This window comes from Talpa europaea (assembly GCF_964194135.1).
Source record: "Talpa europaea genome assembly, chromosome: 5".
NCBI lineage: Eukaryota > Metazoa > Chordata > Mammalia > Eulipotyphla > Talpidae > Talpa > Talpa europaea.
In genome coordinates this window covers 96,587,405-96,609,380 of record NC_140071.1, presented here as the reverse complement: position 1 = coordinate 96,609,380, position 21,976 = coordinate 96,587,405, and the positions used below count along the sequence as shown (strand labels likewise).

Genomic DNA, 21,976 nt, shown 5'->3' with positions numbered 1-21,976 from the left:
CTCCTGAACGTCATTTAAGAAAAAATGAAACCTAAAATATGGGAATATAGATCTCAGGTCTTTGAAGGAGCCCAAGAAACGAAAAACGTGTCCTAAATTTCTCTAATTTTTTTTTTTTCTTTAAGATTTATTTATTTATTTATATAAGCAATGGGTACAGTCAGAAGTGCAGGAGGGTGAGAGAATTCACCAGAGCCAGAGCGGGGAACAGAACAGGCAGACTGATGAAATACACTACTGAGGGGAGCAGCGGGTGCAGCAGGACAGGTTTGCGTGCCTGTGGGACCCTCGTGGGTGGCTGGTGATCAAACCGGCACTGCAGAGGCTGCCGGCAGCATCAAAGCCCAGCGCTCAACCGCTGCACCACAAGGGGAGGCCCCTAAATTTCTCTATTACTAAATAATTGCTGGGAAACAAAATGAGGTAGCAAATTAAAACAGAATTCATGTGGTCTAGATTGTGACTTAAAAAGAGAACTCTAGGGCCTCCCCTGGTGGCGCAGCGGTTGAGCGCTGGGCTGTGAAGCTGCCTGAAGCCTCTGCAGCGCTGGTTCGATCCCCGGCAGCTCCCCAGCCACCGGAGGAGGGTCCCACATGGCACGCAGACCTCTCCTGCCGCACGCTGCTCCCCTCAGCAGTGTACTTCGGTCCTTCTGCCTGCTCTGCTCCCCGCTCTGGCTCTGGTGAATTCTCTCACCCTCCCACACTTCTGACTTTACCCAGTGCTTGTATAAATAAATAAAGAAAGAAAGAAATAAAGAATACATCACAACCAATTTAAAAAAAAAAAGAACTCTAAAGAAAAGCAAGAGAGGAAATGATAAAAACAAACAGTAAAAAAATAGATATATTATAAAGAACAGTTTCAATCCAACATCATCTTTGAAGAATAGCTTCACTGAGTCTGACTTTAACAATATGTCTTCAACTGCAGGCATAGCAATAGTGAAACTTACTGAAAGTCCCTCAGTATTTGTTGTGAAGCTGTAGTCAAGGATACTGCTTATCTTCACAGATACTGTCCCTTATAACAGTCTCAAGGCAAAACTTTTTTTGCCATTCCGGAGTAAGCCCTATACACTTCCTCCTTTTTTAAAAAAAATATTTATTTATTTATGCATACAAGAACGGGGGTACAGGCCAAAGGTAGGGGGTGGTGAGTGGATTCACCAGAGACAGAGTGAGGAGCAGAACAGACAGATTGAAATACACTGCTGAGGGGAGCAGCAGTGAGACAGGAGAGGTCTGCTGTGCCATGTGGGTAGGTCCCTAAAGGGGATCAAACTCATGCTGCAGTGGCTGCAGACTGCTTCATAGTGCTGAGGTTTAACCCCTTGGGCAACCAGCGAGGCCTGTATACACTTCCTCCTTTCTGCCAACTACAACTAAATAAACTGTTTCTTCCCCTGACTGTGGGGAAACTTCCCAGTAAATATCTTACTCATTTACAAATTTACGCTAAGTTCCTCTGGCCAACAAATCCCTCCCCCCAAGACCTTAACTACTAATTTTCTACAATGTTAATATTTCCATGTAGTTGCAAATACTTCTTAGAAAGAGGCAAAATTTAAGTAAATAAAATGGGATATTAAGCTCTTAGCTTTTTTTAATTGAGAATCAAGGAACCAAACTCTAATCACTTTCTTCTTTACTTATTGATTAAATAAAAGAGGAAGGGAGGAGGCAAAAATACAATGTCTCATTTTTTATCTATAAAATTAACACTGTCAGTTCTTTAGCATCTGTTACAATCCCCCCCTCCCCCTCCACCCTTGCTGAGGAGGGAAAGGAATTGCCAAGAAGGAATAGCAAGGCCTCCCGGTCAGTAGACTCTGTAGCGTAGGTAGCCTCTGTAGCATAGGTTAGATTCGGGTTGGCCAGCCAGGGAGATACCCACATGGCGTGACAGACCTCTCTTACCTCCCCTCACCAGTGTCTTCAGTCCATCTGCTTGTTCTGCTCCCCACTCTGTCTCTGGTGAATCCTCTCACTGCCCCCTCCCCCGCACCTCTGGCCTGTACCCCAGTTCTTGTATGCATAAATAAATAAATCTTTAAAAAGAAAGAAGGAACAGCAAGGGATGGGGATATAGTAACTACAAAAGCCATGCACTGTGCACTCTGCATTTTTTCTCCATGCAAAGAATATTTGATTGTGGAAAGTGTGTATAATATCAGAGCTAATATAAAGGTACTTTTTATAATAGTTGCATAATGAAATGGTTGACAAAGAATTCTTACTTGCCCAAGTAACACAAATAAGATAAAGCTTTATTCTAAATACCTTCTACTAGTGACTAAAGATGTAACAATAATACAATATATTTCTATAGAACTTGAACTTTCTCATGCCATATCATTTGAACTTTCAAGATGTTAAAACTCTTTCCAGATTTTATTCAATCAATTCACATACATTTTTTGAGCATTTATACACTGTCATTCTAGATGATGCCAACAGAATGACTCACACACAGCCAATGGTGATTTGCACTCACATCTCTACAGATGCAGAGTAATTCTCCACCGTGGTTGTATACTGCATTCATTTTTAAAAGTCTCTTTTGGGCTCTAATTGAAAACATTTTAATTGGTTTGTGATGGGTCAGTGTATTTTTTGGGAAATCCTCAGAATGTTCTAAAATATAGTCATAATTAAGAAACTCTGACCAAATCTAATTTTAAAACCTTTCCATGTTATTAAAATATGCTTTTCCTTACCTATTTTGTCAGGTGAAGCCAAGGCCTCAGTCCTTTTTTTTCTGGTAGTTTTAGACAGACTAGTGCAATTTTTTTTTTAAGATTTATTTATTTATGTATACAAGAACTGGGGTACAGGCCAGAGGTGTGGAGGGTGAGAGGATTCACCAGAGACAGAGTGGGGAACAGAACAGGCAGACTGACTGAAATACACTGCTGAGGGGAGCAGTGGGCAAGTTGGGAGAGGTCTGCTGTGCTATGTGGGTACCTCCCTGACTGGAGATCGAACTCATGCTGCAGAGGCTGTGGATAGCTTCATAAGTTGGGCCTTAACCCCTTGCGCCACCAGGGAGGACCATAGTGTAATATTTTAAATGGTAAAATACAGTTTATAAATGGGATGGTTTATAGCCTGAAAGAACATGTATTAATTCCAAGCACCATCTTGTTTCCTCAACATTAAAATGGGGATCAAATTATCTAACCTAAGGGGTCATTGTGAAAATTAGTGGCACACAGTACTGAGTATGTTCTAGCTATGATTATTGGTATTAGTTCTTCTCTGTTAATATTTTGTTCATCCAGTTTACTTTATTCTTGGCTCAGGAGAGCTCATTCAGCAGACTAAAGATTGAAAGATGTTGATATAGAGACCAGTAAGGAGGAAGAAAAGTAAACAGAAGAGAGGACAGAGTCATATTGAAGTCCATGTGAGAAGAAGGTCCTGGAAAGAAATTATATGGAAAACTACACAATGAGGTGGAAACACCCAGGAATTGTAGTAAATCTGCATCCATCAGTTGTTTTATGTAGAAATAAAGGTAATATTAATACGAGCTCCATAAGGCTGGTGTGAAAATTAAATGAGCTAATACATATAAAGTTCCTGTACAAAGAGAATTTTCCATAGATATTAGTTACTATTCTTTCATCACATGTCTCAGGGGACCAAGCAAGATCATTTATCAGTTAACCCAAATTCTTTCATTATACCAGTCTGCATCAAACAATAAATACAACATACAGGTCAAGCATGAGGCCTTGGCCTCACTTCCCATCTTTAACACTTAGTAGTTTTGGGACTTTAAGTAAAGTTATGTAGATTCTTGGTCCTCCACTTCTCCCATCTGAAAATTGAGGATGATAATACTTATGTAGTACAGTTGTTATGAAAGTTAAAGGGAGTATTACATTTAAAAAAGGTATATAGAAGGCCATACAAGTGGTTAGCAATCAATATGAAGTGTTTATTCTACTTCTGTCTTTTTACCCATAGTAGAGAAGGTAAGTATGAAAGATCAGTCTTACCAGTTACAGTTTGTAAACATCATTTGAAAATTGTCATTTTACCAGTCATTCATAAAAAACATAGAATTTAGAACTTTAAGTTAGATGAACTACAAATCATATGCATGAGTGTTTAGTATTGCTCTTGAATAATTGAATACCAATAATATCAAAATATGCTTCTTTTATAGCACATTTATTTAAAAATATTTAAGGAAATCTATAGTCATCTCTAATAAATAAAAGTTCTATCCTCACACTGCAGCACAGTATTTGTTCATATTGCTAATTCAAAAGTGATTTTAACAATGCTATTCATTAAACAGATCGTGTATGTAAAGCTAAATGTGCCAATCTAGTCAAACCTAACTCAAAATGGAAATAGTTGCAATGTTAAAATGATTAAAGTCAAGAAGAATGTATTAATGTTGTTAATACTTTTAATTTATACAAAAGAATGAGGAGAAATTAATAATAAATAGCAAACGTAAGGGACATTTATTCAAAATTTGCTGAGGCTATTGTTTATATTAGAATATAAATACTCATGCCAAAATTAATAATCTAATTTATTGTTTTGCAACCTAAATGCCCCAGAACTGATGAGTAGATCAAGAAGATGTGATATGTATAGACACACAATGGAATACTATTCAGCAATCAAAAAAGAAAACCATGCCATTTGTGAAAACATGAATGGAAGCAGAAGCTCTTATTCTAAGTGAAGTGACCCAGAAGGAGAAAGATAAAAACCAGATGGTTTCACTTATATGTGAAATATGGAGAAACCAAACAAAGGATCAGACAAAGACAAACTTTAAGACCAATCCCTGAAAGATGACCACAGATCTGATTCAGTCAGGAAGGAAGGGGGAGAAAAGGGTGAGGGGATGAGTAGAAAACAGGAGGGGAGAGAGCCCAATGGACTATAGTAGAGGTCTTATGGGTGCTTTGGTGATAGAAAAACTATGGTAACCACACATGAGGGGAGAAATCCTATATTGTGAAATAAACAAACAGGGATGTAAAATAAAAACATAAAAAAAATTATTGGTTACATACAAAGCTTGTATTTTTTCTCTAAGTTGGTATGTTTATTTAAAAAAGATTCATCTTATAATTTTATTATTAACTTCCATATAAACTATGGTAAATGATCTCCAAATATGACCTCTATCAATTCCTTCCGAGTCCTTTGTGCCTATATTACACGAAAAGATAAAATTTATCTCTTCTCCCCTTGAAGCTAGCCTAGCCCTGTCATTGACTGGCAAAAGTGATGTTCTGGGACATCTCAGTCCACACCTGAAGAGAACTGAAGATTTTGCTTCTGTCATCTTATTTTAATACTTGTTCTTGGAATACTCCCTCTTAGAACCCAAAGCTACATGCTACATGCTATGAAAAGTTTATGCCAAATGCAAAGGTTACATGGTGGAAAACCAAGTTACTCTGCAGAACAGCCTTGGCTGAATTCTGGAATCAACAATCAGCCCTTGTGCCTGCAGACCAAATAACATCAATGTGCAGAGAAACCTTCCAGTTGAATTGTGATAACAAAAAATGTAGTGTTACTAGTCACTAAGTTTGAGATGCTTTTCATGTATTACTAAATAACAAAAAATGAAACTGATAGCATAGTGCTGCCTATGTTTCCAGTGCTTTGATAAAGTTCAATTCCACTTTCTCAGAATGCTATCTTTGTGGTTTTTCAATCCACCCTCTGAACTTTAACTCCACTTTCTGAGTTATTTTTCCTTTTTCATAAAAAAATAGCGTAGGGCCTCCCTGGCAGTGCAAGGGTTAAGACACAGCCAGTGAAGCTGTCTGCAGCCTCCAAAGCACTTATTCAATCCAGATCCCCACAGGCCAGGGAGCAATGCACATGGCACAGCAGACCTCTCCCGACTGGACCCTGGACTGTTGCTCCCCTCAGCAGTGTGCTTCGGTAGATGTGCCTGCTCTGTTCCTCACTCTGTCTCTGGTGAATCCTCTCACCCCCCACACCTCTAGCCTATACCCCAGTTCTTGTATACATAATAAATAAATCTTAAAAAATAATAATAAAAAATAGCCTATCTTTGTAATTTATTTCTGCCATAGGAAGTTGCGGGTCCAACTCACTTCTTTCATTTTTGAAGTATCTCTGTATCTTTAATCCAAGTTGATATAATATAAGTCCTTCAAAATTTTTGTAATATTCCTATTAATTAAATTATTCCCTACTCTATTAGACAAGAGCCATATATATATCAAATTTTCTTCAAAAGAGGCCCTCTCTACTTTAGGCTACAAGTCAAATGAGAAACACACTCAAAAGACTCTTAGAAGCACTATCGCTTACCTGAGTATGTTTATGATGCACATTTTAAGATTATTATAAGAATTTTTGTTTAGATGAGCGCATTTTTTTAGACATCATCTTAAATACTTCTTAAGTCATAATGTAGGTTTCTCAACTACATCCTTAATTTGATTTTTCATCTGATGCCACATTTTTATAGGCACAATCATGGTTTGATGATTGACCAAATATTATTTCTTAAATTGGGGGAGTATTTTGCCAAGGGAGACCGGGGATGAGAAAGAATTTCATTTTCAAATCCACCAGATCCTGGCTCTTTACATTTCCTCTAAATTCTGATTGAAAACTGAAAAGTTCCTTCTTTAACTCATTTTACTCCCCTTATATATCATCAAAGTAGCCAAAAGAAGTCATATGAGGTGCGCAGACCTCTCCTGCCGCCCACTGCTCCCCTCAGCAGTGTACTTCGGTCCTTCTGCCTGCTCTGCTCCCCGCTCTGGCTCTGGTGAATTCTCTCACCCTCCTGCTCTTCTGACTTTACCCAGTGCTTGAATAAATAAATAAATAAACAAACAAACAAACAAATAAATAAATAAATAAATCTTTAAAAAAAAAGTCATATGACAACTTCAATATTCTTCCTGAGAATCTCTTTAGCTCTATCCACCAGTAGAATGTGTACATTTCTATTTCCCATGTTAACTTTCCATCACTACATACAAGGGTCATCTGTGCTTTAGCCTCCCGTAACTACTAGGTCCCTACCCTTTCAGTCTTTATTATCATTCTCATTAATTGATTTAATTTTCACTCAGTCACAATTTCTATTTGGCTATCTAGCGCTGGATAATAATTCACCCCAAAATTAGTGCCTGCAACACAATTTATTACTTTTCATGATACTGAGCAACGAGTGGCTGTTCATATGCTTCACATGCTGTCACCTGGGAAGCTGGAGTGGCTAGAATTGTTGAAATGAGCTCACTCACATGGTTGGCAAGTTGGTGCTGATGCTGGTTACTGCCTAGGAAATCAGCTGAGACTGTGCATAGTGTCATCCTTCTCCATAGCATGATGGAATCAGGGTAGCCAAAGATTTTTTTTTTATGACAGCTGGCTCCCAAGATCACAAAAAAGGAAATGCCATACCTTACTAAGACTGAAGCCTGAAATTAGTACAGTTTCATATGTAAGTCTGTGGTTAAAGTAAATCATAAGCCAGTCCAGACTTCTTAAGTTATGTTTAAATCAATGTATTTATACATGTATATATTATACATTTCATCTATATTACTATATATACATAGGTATGTATGTATGTATATATATGTGCATTCTGTACTTCATGGGAGACCACAGACGAACAAACTACCCTACCCCCAAACTAAAAGCTTTATATACCTGTGCTACCAAATACCAATTCATATAATTGCACAAATATAAATGTTATAGGTATTATATCATAGGTCAACTCTGTTCTTTATCCTCAGTAGATTATTAGCCAGAAATATCAGTCATTAAAATAAATAATAACTGCAAATAAAATTCAGCAATACACAATCATTGCATAATTAGTAATAATGTACATAAACGTTTCTTTTTAAAGGCCTGTACAAAAATGTTATTCAGGTCTATGCAAAACTGTTAATGATTTATAATTCATTTAGCCATGTCCTTTACCTCAGCTCTTGCATATAAAACAATTAGCAATATATATATATATGGATATATAGGTATTCAATGAGGTTTATTTACTACTTTTATTGTCTTCTTCCTTTAATAAACCACAATATTAATGAGACTGACAAAGCTAGAAAAAAAATTTGAGAAGTATGCTTGTTCACTGAAATATTCCTGCCCTACTTAGTAGTGTTATCATACACTGCTACACTACATATTGCATGAGGATAAACAGTCCCGGCTGAGCTCCTAGCTCCTCAAGTTTTTGAAAGTTTAAAAAAGGTGCAAGACTATTTTCTAAAGAAAATACTTCTAATACATTCTATTCTCCTTGAACTGACAGGTTTAGCTATCACTGATTGTACTTCACAGAAAAACTTGCTGAGTGTTTATTCAGATCGTCATTCTAAGATCAACATGTGCTAAGGTCTGTATAGTCCAGAGTCCTCATCAATCCATCAGTCCTTGATTCAAAAATATCCACTTACAAAGTGCTCTTCACTGTCTGTTTTATGAAAAAATGGTCTCCACTTTAGTCTCCATTTAGGTATGGTAATCAGATCACACCTGAAGCCCACATCAGCTGCATTTCACAAATTTTTATTACATTTCCCATTCACAACGTAACTGAGACAGGATAAATTACCTCTGCATTTTAACACTTAAATGTGTCAGCTGTGTCCCTCAGGAATGAGTAGCAATGTATTTAATTTTTCAGCACATACGCATAAAACAGATGTGGGACTTCACTTAAGTAGAAACTGAGCTGCTGCCACACCCAGACCTCTCAGGATTCGCACAGTGTGTGGCCTAAACAGATTTTGCTAAACAGAAATGCTAATCGCCCAGTAAAATTTTAAAAGAAAAACAAACAAAAACAAAACTATGGTCACTTCCTCTCACCACATCCCTGGCTTATAAAACAAAAGAATAAAAATAGAGGATGAATTATGTCTTTGGATTATGACAAATTCTGACTAATTGGGAAAACTGGAGAGGGGCCGAGGCAGTGCAGGGGTGCACAGTTCATTCAGTGGAGTTCACTCTGGGTGAGAAAACTGCTCTAACTACCTAACTATGTAACCACAAACAAAGTCACTTGACTTGTACAAACTTCTGCTAGAATCCTGGCACGTCACCATGAAAATGATGATGACAGAGGACATGATAGCTTCCAAATCCCATTTCACTCTTAAGCTCCTCCCTCCCAGTCATCAACTAGGCCTTCTCGTGCATTATAGCATTTGATCTCAACACTGCTATATGATAGAAGTGATTAGCTCTTTTCCTCCACAGGAGAATTGGGAGGTGGATATATATAGCTCCTTTGTCTCTTTGACCTAAGACCCAATCTTGGTGTTTTCATTTTAACAGAGTCTTCAGAACACTCCAAAGTAATAGTTGGATATGTTCTATTCCTGACTGCTTTTTCTGTTTAACCCCTGAATTCCATTCTGATTCCAAGATTGCCACAGAAGAAATTTTCTCTTTTTTTAAGCATTTACTTAACTTTTTAAAACAAATAATAATTAAGGTAAAAACCAAAATGAATGACCTAAATTTATGAAAATTAAAAATATGAAGGTACTCTCTACCTTGGATCTTACTGCTAAGACCATTTCATTTTTCCATTCATTTATGATCACACACCAACACATACACACACACACCAGAAAAATAGTCAAAGAGTTTTTGTTTTCATTTTACAAAAATAAAATCATACTTAATATAATGTTCTGCAACTTACTTTTTCTCAAGCAATCTTAGATTATATCTTTTCATATATCTCATAAGATATAATGCTATGTAAATATATATGGATTTTACATTCCTTTAATTACTGCATAGTATCCAGCCTATATATATTCTAATTTAATTATAGTATCATCAGTTGAGAATTTAGACTCAATACAATTTTAAATATCATGAGCAATGTTACAGTGTCTAATTTTGCACATACTTATCTTTGTATACTAGTGCTAATCTTTCAGTAGCACATAGCCCTAAAAAGTAGATTTAATGATAGAAACTTTCTAAATTTGTATAACTACTGACAAATTTCCCAGCAAAATGAATGCACCAATTTGTGTTACCAACTCTATATAAAGGGCAATTATATCACAAGTAAATTTTAATTCAGATTTTAGGGAATTAGAAGGAATTCTATCAAGAAATAGAAAGTGTATGTATTATGTAAATTTAATCAAGTGATATCTCTTTTAATATCCTAAAAGTTTGCCTACGGGATATTTTTTCCTAAGTAATTTTGATCATTGTGTTCATGACAATTATATAACTTTCAATTTGGTATCAAGTATATTTAAAAGAGAGCTGGAAAATGCTTATAACTAATATATAACAATATAATTTATCATTTATCATATGGCATAATTACAAAGAAAAGCAATATACAATACTAGTTAATAACTTGGGATCTAGAATCAGGCCAATTCAATCATTTATTCAGAAAATATTTATCGAGCATCTACTGTGTGGCAGGCTCAATTCTTGGTGTTGGGCTATATGGATGAACATGACAAAGAAGACCCATCTGCTCTCATGCAATTTATATTAGAGTTATAGAGATAAAAATAAATGGATTCAACAGAACCATTTCAAAAGGGATAACCAGAGTATTGTGAGAAATTATTGGGAAGGGAGGGAAGGGATCCTTCAGATCTGTATCAGGCAAGGTCTCTCAGAGGAGGGAACATATGGGAATAGGCCTAAATGACAAGAATGAGCAACCAGGGAAGATCTGGAGCAGAGAAAGGGAAAAGTTCCTAATGCAGAAACAAGTTCAGAACATGGAAAGAAGGTGAGCTGGGCTAGACTGTGGCTCACAGGGTTACAGGAGAGGCCAGAGTGAGGCAATAAGGTCTGGCTTTTTCTATTCTAAGTCACTAGACTATCTTAAGCAGGAGACTGGCACAATCTACTTTATACTTTATGAGACAATTTTGGCTAATATACTGTTCACCACTTATTAACCATAGGTCCTTGGACAAGCTACATTACCTTTCTTAGCTTCACTTTCCTCATTGATAAAGCTGAGATAATAGTATCTGTTACATGGAGTTGATATGAGGATTAAATGAGGTAATGAATGGAAAGTATTTTGCATACTGCCTGGTACATAATAATGGCTTACTAAACGTTTTCAACTACATCACTATTACATCATTAATACCACATTGAACAAGGGGCCTCCCTGGTGGTGCAAGGGGTTAAGATGCAACCTATGAAGCTATCTGTAGCCACTGCAGCATGAGTTCTATCCTCAGCCAGGGAGCTACCCACATGATGCAATAGGCCTCTCCTGACTATCCCACTGCTCCCCTCAGCAGTGTATTTCAGTCAGTCTGCCTGTTCTGTTCCCCACTCTGTCTCTGGTGAATCCTCTCACCCCCCACAACTCTGGCCTTGTATGCATATATAAATAAATCTTTAAAAAAAAAACACATAAACAAAACCGCATAAACAAAACCACATAAGCAAAACCACATAAACAAAAAAGCATAATTCCTTCTCCTAACTATGCAGCATAACTAAAAATAGACTCTAAAATGAGTCCTGATTCAAATTCCACATTAAATCAACACTCTGCACCTTCCTCTCACCTGATCCTATAATACATTCCTGAGCTGTGTATGTACATGTGCACACACTGGGGATTGATTAGTGAATGGATAGACTTGCAGATATATGGAGGATAATAATCATTTTTCCAGAGGGGTCAAAAGAAAACAAAGACATTTCAAACTGGAATGTTTAAAAGAATATAGTTTTTAAATGATGAGTATATGCAATGTATACCTGATCATTTCTCAGCATATTGATCATTCTATTCATGCATTTACATAGTGTCAGGCACCAGGATGAAATCCAAACAGGAGACAGGATCTTACTGGAAGGACTTAGTGCCTTCTAATCTTGCTTCACCTCTACTGAAATTATTTAGCAACACTCTGAGAAACACAAAAGAAGTACTTCTCCTATTTATCAAGGTACTGAATAAAGGATTATAAGTAACAGAACCAAAACTCTGCAACCTGCTGTACTTATCCTTGCATTTCTCAAGCACTTGGATCTATCCATGAGTGTGACATATCATATAGAGAAGGCTTATGGGTAAAATTTGACTTCTAGGCTGGCTTTAAAACAGAGATCCATAGTAGTTCTAGAAACACTTGTTATGTGATCTTGCATCTAAATATGCAAATTGTGAAATGCATTAAAAAATTACTGTATGCCCAAATATAGAAGATCATAGAAATTACAGAAGCTGTCAATTTAATTAAATAAAATTAATAAAAGAACAATATAGGAAAAGAAAATAACATCCTTTAGTAGAGACTGCTCTGTGATTTACAAAGTACTATGCACTGCCTTATTTTGATCTTCACAACTATCTTAAGAAAACATGACGGATTTTATCTGCATTTTATGGACATAAGTACTGACACACTGAGTAGTCTCTAAGTTAGTAAGTGGCAAAATTGGAACTCTAACTCAGGCCTTCATAGAGTATTTTCTGCCACCTCAAACAAATTGAACTTGCCACAAATAGTGCAATTTGTTAGAAGTGAATTTGTATTTAAAAAGATAAATTAAGTTGCATGTTATTAAAATTCTTTCTGGAATATTATAAATTCTTTCAAGCAGAACAATAACCTCTCTATATGAGCTTATTTTTCCCTGGTCATTACATTAATATCTGTCATCTAGCTGCAAATGATGATGGTGATGATGATGATGATGATGATGATAAAGCAGCTTTCATGTCTTGAATTCACGTGACAGACTCTATTCTGGAGTCTCCACATTCAATTTCAACTCTTACAGTCCTAGGCAGTGGGTATTAATACCATCATATCATATTAATGGGAAAAAACTGAGGCACAAAGAGGCAGAGTAACTGATCCATGATCTTGGTTAGTAATGTGATCCAGAGACTCATAACTACAAAATTAGATTGTTTTTTGAAATACAAGCCTTTTTATCCCATTCTGATTTCTCTTCATTAGATTCAACTGATGATAAGGGTAAAATCTCTAACTGAGGCTAACAATCCAAACTCTTCCCATGGATATCAAAGCAACAATGACCTGGTCAAGCAGTGACTTCACTTCATCTCCAAAGTGCTCAGAATCTGGCACAATGTATACAGGTGACAATTACTGAGAGTCTGCTATGTCTGATGTTATGCCTTTCTATGTATATGTACCTCGTAAACATTAACGTTGTTCTCTTTTTCTCTTAATGGATAGCTTGTTCTAAAGCTGTTTCTTTAGAAATTTAGCTGAATATGGAAAAATTTTCTTCTCAAAAAATCAAGGGCTACTACATCGGTGGACATAAGTCTGTTGCAAATGGGTTATAGGGGATTACTACTGCTCTGGTCCTTCATTTAACCCAGATGCATACAAGATAGTATAAAAGGTAGCTATCGAAACTGAGGCCGTAAACCTGACCCCACCTATAAATGCTTCCTTTCCAAGAAAAGTAAAACTTAAAGGATAAATAACTTTAAAATTCACGTACACACACACACACACACACACACAGGAACATACATATATTCATGAATATATATATATTCCAAGGAGAGTCTGTATGTTATAAATAAGTTCTCTCCTGAGCCCCTTTAAATATTATTCTTTCTTGATATTTTCGAAAGAAAAATAATTTATAAAAAAAACTTATTCACACATAACTTTTCAGAAATCCACATATTGATCAAAACAAAGTATTTCAGCCCCTAAACTAAATGAAGAGTTCCAGATTCCCTTGGTAAAAGTACAGGTTGGAGAAATTTGATTTCAAATAATGCTAATCCATTCATTCATTCTACAAGAACTGTACAAGGTCTATCTTGCATACTTTGTATTAGATGTAATAGATACAAAAATGAAGAAGTAAAGTAATCTCCCTTCTATGCACCTCATGGTCTACTAAGCAAAACAGATGCCAGGAAGCAGCCATTCTCTAAGATAAATTAGTGACTAGAACTTGTTACAAGGGATTCAAATGACATTAAATACTGTGGTATTTAATTGTGGCTTGGGAAAGGCTACATCTTTTAAAAGATAGATATGATGGATGGATGGATGGATGGATGGATGGATGGATGGATGGATGGATCATTGATTGATAGATAGATAGATAGAGAGAGAGATAGAGAGATAGATAGAGAGATACAGACAGAAAGGAAGCAAGTTCCTTTATGAAGGTAAATATATTCAGTATCAGTGGATCTTAGAGAAAAACTGGATGATGATCGAGGATGTCTATTAAGTCTAGTAAATTATCCAAATAGAACCATATCTTTCTTCCCTAATGTTCTTCAAACTCCTAGTTGATTAATAAATTACATCTAAACAACAGAGATGTAGAACTACTTATGGTAATAGAGGGGAATAGGTGGAAAGTAGTAAATAAACAACTCTGTCAGAGATCTGGGCTTCATTGCACATTCCACAGTCTATATAAATGACATTGATTTTCAGATTATCTGCTCTTTTGTATTACTCAAACCTCCTTTGCCTTCTATTAGGAACAGACCTGAATTGTCTGTGCATTTGCTTGATTCCACTGAGAGGTCTGATTCACCACTTGAGATATCAATCATTCCTTTAAGATCAGTCTCTACTAAAAGCCTGCAGTGAAATGATAATGCACTAACCTGTCTCCAGTTAATGGCAAAATAATGTTTGCTTGAGAAGAAAACACAATGAAAGATAATCTCATTTGAGGGCTGCAAAACAAGAAAAGAGGCAGTTAAAACATTTTTAGAAGAAATATTGATATAATACAGATGTATAGCAACAGAGTTTCATTTAAAATTGGTCTCACTGAAACCAATTGGTCTCTCAGGCTTCTTTTAAATAGTACCCCTAAGCAGGTACACTAACTCTGTTTACATTATTGCATGAGCCATTTTGGATTTAGTCAGTGTTTCTCTGCCCTTAAGCACTCCTCCATGACCCACAGGGCCTTAAACTTAGGAAGAGACTCACTAGAAAGATAAATTCTAGGTGACTGTAAAATGCTTTTGTAGCGAACACTTCTTTTCTGGTGTTCCAACATCCTGAGCAGTATTTAGGGCTAGAGAATAGTCAATTTCGTTAATTATGACAGCCATGATATGTGTCCATACAAAGTCATCCTGAGGTAAGAATACCTTAAGAGTGTCATGGATTGTGTAACAGAACCTAACAAATTACGATTTGGCTAGGCATGTTCAACTTTCCAAGTCTCAAACATCACACTCAAGCATATTTCCATACTGACAACAACTGTGCCAGTTAGCGACATGCTTGAAGCATTAGGTGTTTACCTCACAGGGTGGCCCTAGGTTCTATGGCACTCACTGTGAAACTATTACTAGATCTAAAAGTGAAGATGTGAAACTAAGATCTATAAACTGAAGATCACAATGATCTCAAAGACATATACATATTTTAAAAGCTCTTCTCTTTAGTAGTCACCCATTATTCACTTCCTAAAATGCACCATTAGTCACTGAGCAACAAAACTACAGGCAGGGAACTGTCTTACAGATGTTAAGTTAAGGTAAAAGAAAGAAGTAAGAGCCCCACTTCCTGAAAATGCTGGCTTGAAATGATTCATTTCTTTTGATCAAAATCAATGTAGTATTCTCAGAACACTGATAGATTATATCAGTCTCTTTAGCCTTTGACATTTAAGGATACAGGGCTTTGTTGTTTTTTTTCTTTCCTAGACAGTTTTAACTCAGACCCTGTCCAGAAATGACAGTGTCATACTTGGCTTCTTAAGCAGGAGCCTGATGATTGAACATGGACAAGCATACATTTTTATAGGGATAAGTTTTACTGCTGCCAATAACTGTAAGCAAGGATTGCCTAGGCCTCTACAGATTGTTTGAAGTTACTTGCAACATGACTTTCAAAATGTTTTGATCATCCAAGCCTGTTTTGCAGAAAACATTTGGGCTAACAAGACTGAAAGAAGCAATATTTAATGATACAGCTCCTTTTTGTGTCCTTTCCATTATCTTGATAAACTTGCATTTGCTCATTGCATTTTTCTCTTAAAAAAAAAAAAAAGGAGGAAAAAAAAAAGGCTCAAAAGTCTGGTGTCCTGCGGTTATTTTTACATAGGAAAGGCTACTAATTCCTAGTTACCTCTAAATAACAGAGTAAGCTGGATTTCATAGCAGTTATGCTTTTTATAGGAGAGGAAACCAGTCTTTGCTAGTAAGCCTTATTTCATATATAGAACAGTTAAATTTTAAACCAGCCACACACCCACACATTGTGTAAACACAAGTCGTTTCTTTAAACACACAAACAAGTGCCTTTTCTGGTAGTGGGTTATTAACACATGTTCAGTTGAAGTTTACCAACACTTTTTATTTTTTTTTTAATGAGGACCTCTACAATGCTAAGAATTGTGTGGAAAGGAAACTATGTTATGGATACTATTAGCATAAATATTTTAATGTGATAAATTATGAGAAAGCATAACTGAAATTCAGAACAGAAGAAAAAACAGAAAGGAAAAGACATTTGGAATAATATTTGAAGATGCTTCCCCAGAGCCTGAGCCAAGTTTCTGGGAGCCAGATGAAATAAGCCCTCTCCACTCAAGGGTTATCCTACTAGCAGTATTTGTGTACTACAGAACTTGAGGCACTTAAAAATCAAAATTTCAGTAAAGGTTTTCCCATTAGAAAGGTTTCCAAAAAAAGGAAGTCCTTATAATTAGTTCTAATTCCTCCATCTCAAACTCCCCTGTGTAGAAAAATAAAGCAGGAGAATTACCTTACAAATCTCTCTGTAAGTTTCTGGACAAAATCATAAATTTCAATCCAGTTATTTGCCACGCTCCCAGACCTGAGAAATCAAATTCAATTATTAGTAAAACAAAACATTTCCCTGAGTAAACTTCAAGCAAAGTAACAGGTATCAGTAGCTGAAACTTAGGTACCAAAATCAAAAAGTGAGCCCACCTTAGGTGACCACCTGTCTGCAAATTGTTTGGAGTGGGACCCTGGCTCTTCAAAATAAACACAGCCTTGTTTCACAGGAAATGCAAACTACACTGGGTATGTTAACACTAGGTTTTTCCTGGCTACAATGAAAGTGCTGTGATTAGGCTCAAAACAGGCAAACTTCTGCCAACCTGAAGAGGCTGAGGGCAGAGGTGTCCAGGAGTTGTATCTGGGTTTCAGGGATGCAAAGAAACTAAACTACCATAAGCAGCAGCACTGCGATTTCCCAAGGGGTCCGTAGACTGGCAAGCACGGACCCCATCCCGCTCAGAGAAACACGCTGCTAGGTACCCTTCCAATCATCATCCCCCAACCTCCACAGACCAGAAAGCATTTGCCCTGCAGAAGGAGATAGCAACAGGACACCCATCACACCCACCATCAGGTTTCTAACCCCCTTCCCCAGGGTGAACCCACATCCTCAGCTTCTCCAGCCACAGCTCAACCACTGCCTCCCCCACCAGAAGACCCTGGACCTCCCTCTGCACTCACTTGTCCAAGACGAAGTAGAGATCAAAGGCTCCTCTGCAGGAGGGCTGCTCCTCCGCGCTCACCAGACCTCCAGAGCCGCTCAGCGCCAGGAGCCACAGCCCGGGGACCAGCCAGCTCCCGGGACTGCGGGCCAGGGTCAGCCCCGCCACCATCCTGTGGCCAGGGGCCTGGGACTCCCTCCTGCTCGCAGCCCCCTCGGCTCGAGTCAGAGGGTGCACTTAGGTGGTCAGTGTCACCAGGGACGCACCCTGGGGTGGGAGCAGCAAGCAGCAGCGCGCCGGCGCCTGGGGCAGCTGGCCCCAAGAACTGACAGGGAGGGAGGGACGGAGGAAGGGAGGTCCTAGCAGGACAAAGGGACTCTCAGCTGCCGCCGGAGCTGCCGCCGGAACTCTTGACGAATCCCCTTGGAAGCGCGACCCGGTCTTCCCCCTCCGGATTCCGGAGAGGTCCTGCAACACGGAGCGCCCGGGGCGAGAGTTGGCCAGACAAGTTCCTCCCGGGCCTGCAACTGAGCGTCTAGCGCGAGCTCCAAAGCCGGCCCGAGAGTCCCATTCCGCCCGGAGGACTGAGACCGGCGGCGCCGCGACGCCACAGGGCGTGGAGCCCCCGCTTGTGGCCCCTTCCTGGGCCGCCCAACTGCCCCCGGCGCTCCAAACTTTCTTCCTGGTGCCCAGTTCAGGCGTGAGCAGCGGGGCTGCACCCTTTGGCGAAGAAAGCTGACCAGACTCTGGGGCTGCAGGCTCAAAAAAGAAAAACACTCCACCCTAAGCCAAGAGCGAGATCTGGCGGGGCTTTCTGAGAGTCCCTGGGCGCCGCGGGGCGGGGCCTGATAGTGGCTGAGCCACCACGCACACTTGTGGGCTCCTGCGAGCACAAGTGGACCAGGGCCTTGACAGATTTTGAAAGAGAGGGAGTTTAAAGAAACAAATGTGCTCTACAAAATAAACATACCCATCTATCCCGCAGGCCTGACCAGTTTAAGCAGTTGTACAAGACTAGCCCTCTGTGTGGTTGGGAGGCCGAAGGGGCAATTCCAAAGAGGTGCTGGCGGCTGCACTACGCCCCACCCTCACTATGAGCAGCACACACAACTTTACTAGCTGTCTGGCCTAGAAGAAGTTGCCAACTTTAAAGTTGCCTTCTTTAGGCAACTTCCTCCTTTTTACTTTTTTTTTTAAGGTTTATTTATTTATGCATACAAGAACTGGGGTACAGGCCCGAGGTGTGGGGGGTGAGAGGATTCACCAGAGACAGAGTGGGGAACAGAACAGGGCAGAATGACTGAAATACACTGCTGAGGGGAGCAGAGGGCGAGATAGGAGAGGTCTGCTGCGCCATGTGGGTGGCTTCCTGTCCCGCCAGGTTGGAACTCATGCTGCAGAGGCTGCAGATAGCTTCACGGTGCTGTACTTAACCCTTTATGCCATCAGGGAGGCCCCTCTTCTTAAATATTGTTAAAAATGAACAATGACCTAAAAAAAATTTAAAAATTAATATAAAAAAAACCTTCCTCCTTTCATCTAGAAAGCCTAGAAATGGGAGAAAGGCAAGTGAAGGTCAGATCGTTTTTTGGCAGTGGAAAGTTGTACCTCAAAATATTTCATCCCACTGTCATTCACCCCGAGCTTCAGATGTTAGGAATTTCATCTTGAGGCAAGCTAGGCTGCCCTGTGCAGAAGCTGAAGTTTGCCTGCATGTAAATTCTCTACATACCTGTTCTGCACTCCTTTCCTCTTCTCTACTCCCGCCAACAGATTCATCCTTGTCAAAATGAACATTTAGGATTTACAACCTCACTGTTACACATACCAGTAATTAAGGGTAATATGAGTTGTGATCTCCTTTTCATTTTAAGTAAAACGATGCTTTATGATAAAAGTTCATCTAGTACTTCATTACATATCACTTTATAGTATCTCTTCCATTATTTGGCATGCATATTAAACTTTTTATTTGCAATCTTCCATATACAAACAGATTTGTAAACTCTTTGAGGATAGAGACCAGTGACTTTAAGAGGTTTATTGAGTTCCTACTAGTTCCTAATAGTGTTGCACACTATTTTGGGACAATGCACATAGCAAGATGACAAGTTCATTTTCATGCAGCTTGAAGTCTGATTGAGGAGGAAAAATAAGTAACTACATGTTAATTTCAGAAGATTTGCAGAAATTCAAAATGTTTAATATGATAAAGAATGACTGCCTCGGTGATTACAAAAAGAAGCCTATCATTCCAAGACCTAGAGAGGAAAACTTTCCTTGCTACAACTCTTCACAGGCATTAGCTTAACATACTTAAGAAATAGAAAGAAAAACAGTGTTACTGAGGCTCTATGGATAAAATGAAGTAAGAGAGTTCAGCTAAAGCCAGATTATATGATTGTTTTGTGCACTGTGATAAAGAATTAAAGTAACGGTTGATTGAATAGAAGATAGTATTTATTCTTGTTAGAAACACAAACCTTCCATTCTTTTCAAGCAGGAAAATCCAAGGAGGGGGATTGTAGGAAAGTCCAAGGAGAGGGATGGCTGCATTATAAGCGCTACAATCTCTTGGTCTCATATCTTCTTGAGGTTCTGAAATTCTGATTCTTCTGACACCATCAGGCCTCCCTTATATGCTGCCACATCTCATTTCACATTCAGGCCCAACCATGGATATCCTTGACTTTCCATCACAGAACTGAAACAGGCTGAAATTTTCAAGAAACTTGTTTGACACGATTTTTTTCAAGGTTTTTATTATTTGCTATTAGTTAAAATTGAACTCCATTTTTCACTTCAGCTCTAATCAAGACAGAATCAAATACAACATACCTTTAGCAATAAGGGTAGCAATAAATTGCTAAAGTAAAACATATGACTGAATAAAATCTATGGGAAAAAAATCACTCAAAATGTAGTGACAACTAGTTTCAAGTAAGTAGAGGATATAAGATGTAGAACTATGAGATACAGTGGTAAATATGTACTCTATAATAAATAATTTTAATCTCATACATATTGGCTTTCTTTACTCCTAATTTATTGACTCCTTGACTGCTCATTTGCTAGGACTCCACAAACTGGTCTAAGAATCCACCTTGTCTGAGGCCCAAACTGAAGCAAAATTACCTTAAACTTAAATTTCAAAATTCCCCAGCTCTTGCCATGTCTTCCTATTCATTCTTTCTTGATTATAAGAGCAGCAGAGGTGACTGACACACAAAATCATGTTTCTAGTCTTTTGTTTGTTTGGGTAATTCAATCGGCTCAGCTCTGGAAGTTTTTTTCATTTTACATTTCATGTACTTGTCCATCTAAGATCTATGGCAATATAGGTCATTAATTCCCAGAGCAACCAACTGTCCCTGGTCTGAGAGGGGCTCAGAGACACAGGACTTTTGGTGCTAGAAGTAGGCAGTCCCTAGGAGGTCACTTGCAATGGAAGCTGTTGGTCATCCTATTTCCAAGCAGTAATAAAGGAAAATGAAAGCAAAGACAGATATGGGAATCTCATCAAGTCATGAAAGAGGTACAATAACAATAGCAAGCAACACTATCTCCCCACCAGTGTTAGGTGAGAGAAATTTGACATTGCATCAGCTAGAAATTAGCAAGACTTGCTGGGATGCATCTTAACCTTCATATTTATATGAAGAATGGAATAGGGAATGCAGATATTTAAGCAGAGAAAGAGGAGGGAGTTCAGGTTGAATCATTCAGATAAATAAATCTATAATATTTCTATAATATTCTATCAATTATCTGGATTTCTGCTGAAGTATTTTACTTCACATTAATCCAAGCCCTTATCTTTTAAAATCATTCTTTGTTTTAAATTACACTTCCCATTCAATGTTAAAATGTATATTTTTTTGTAGAAAATATGGTAATAAATCCAAAAACATTTTAAAGTCAGTTAAATGCAGTTAGAATGGCTTGAGACTGGCATACCCAGTGATTAAGAATGTTCACTAGGCCTCTCCTACCTGCAGAGTTCCTAGGGGCACATGTTCAATTTTATTTAAGTATTTATTTTTTACTTAACAAATATGTATTGAGATCTATTATGTATGTAGCAAATTTCTAAGCACAGATATTATACTCCCTGTTCTCAAGAAGGAGATATCCAATTTCTAATTTATTTTTCTCTCCTCCTATCCTTGTGAACAATAAGTAGAAGGAACAAATACATCACAATAATAAACAGAGGAAAACAAAATGAAATCAATATATTCATTACATGCAGAGAAATCATATAATCTATATTATTTACAAGTAAATATCTTTGTATGACACCCACAGAGAAAAACCTTAACCACACCATGAGTGATTCACAGTCACATTACATATGGAGTGATTCATGATATGTATGTCCAGTGATTCACAGGAAGAAATCAACTTTTGGTAATAAAGCTTGTTTAAACTTTTACCAAGGTTATCTAGCTGTAGTTAAACAACTAAATTTCCCCAATGTCTGAATAGTTCCTGAG

General features: G+C 38.0%; 1 protein-coding gene across 2 annotated transcripts in view; it reads right to left on the bottom strand.

Annotated features, from left to right (window-relative positions):
* ANTXR2 (ANTXR cell adhesion molecule 2) overlaps positions 1-17,651 on the bottom strand; it is a gene marked incomplete at both ends in the record, with an annotated part of 146,940 nt that extends 129,289 nt beyond the window's left edge. For both annotated transcript variants that reach the window (XM_084233284.1, XM_084233283.1), the window contains 3 exons: positions 14,656-14,727; positions 16,778-16,849; positions 17,500-17,651. In XM_084233284.1, coding sequence (XP_084089410.1) covers positions 14,656-14,727; positions 16,778-16,849; positions 17,500-17,651 — 296 coding nt within the window. The remainder of the gene's footprint in view (positions 1-14,655; positions 14,728-16,777; positions 16,850-17,499) is intronic.
* Positions 17,652-21,976: the final 4,325 nt, after the last annotated feature.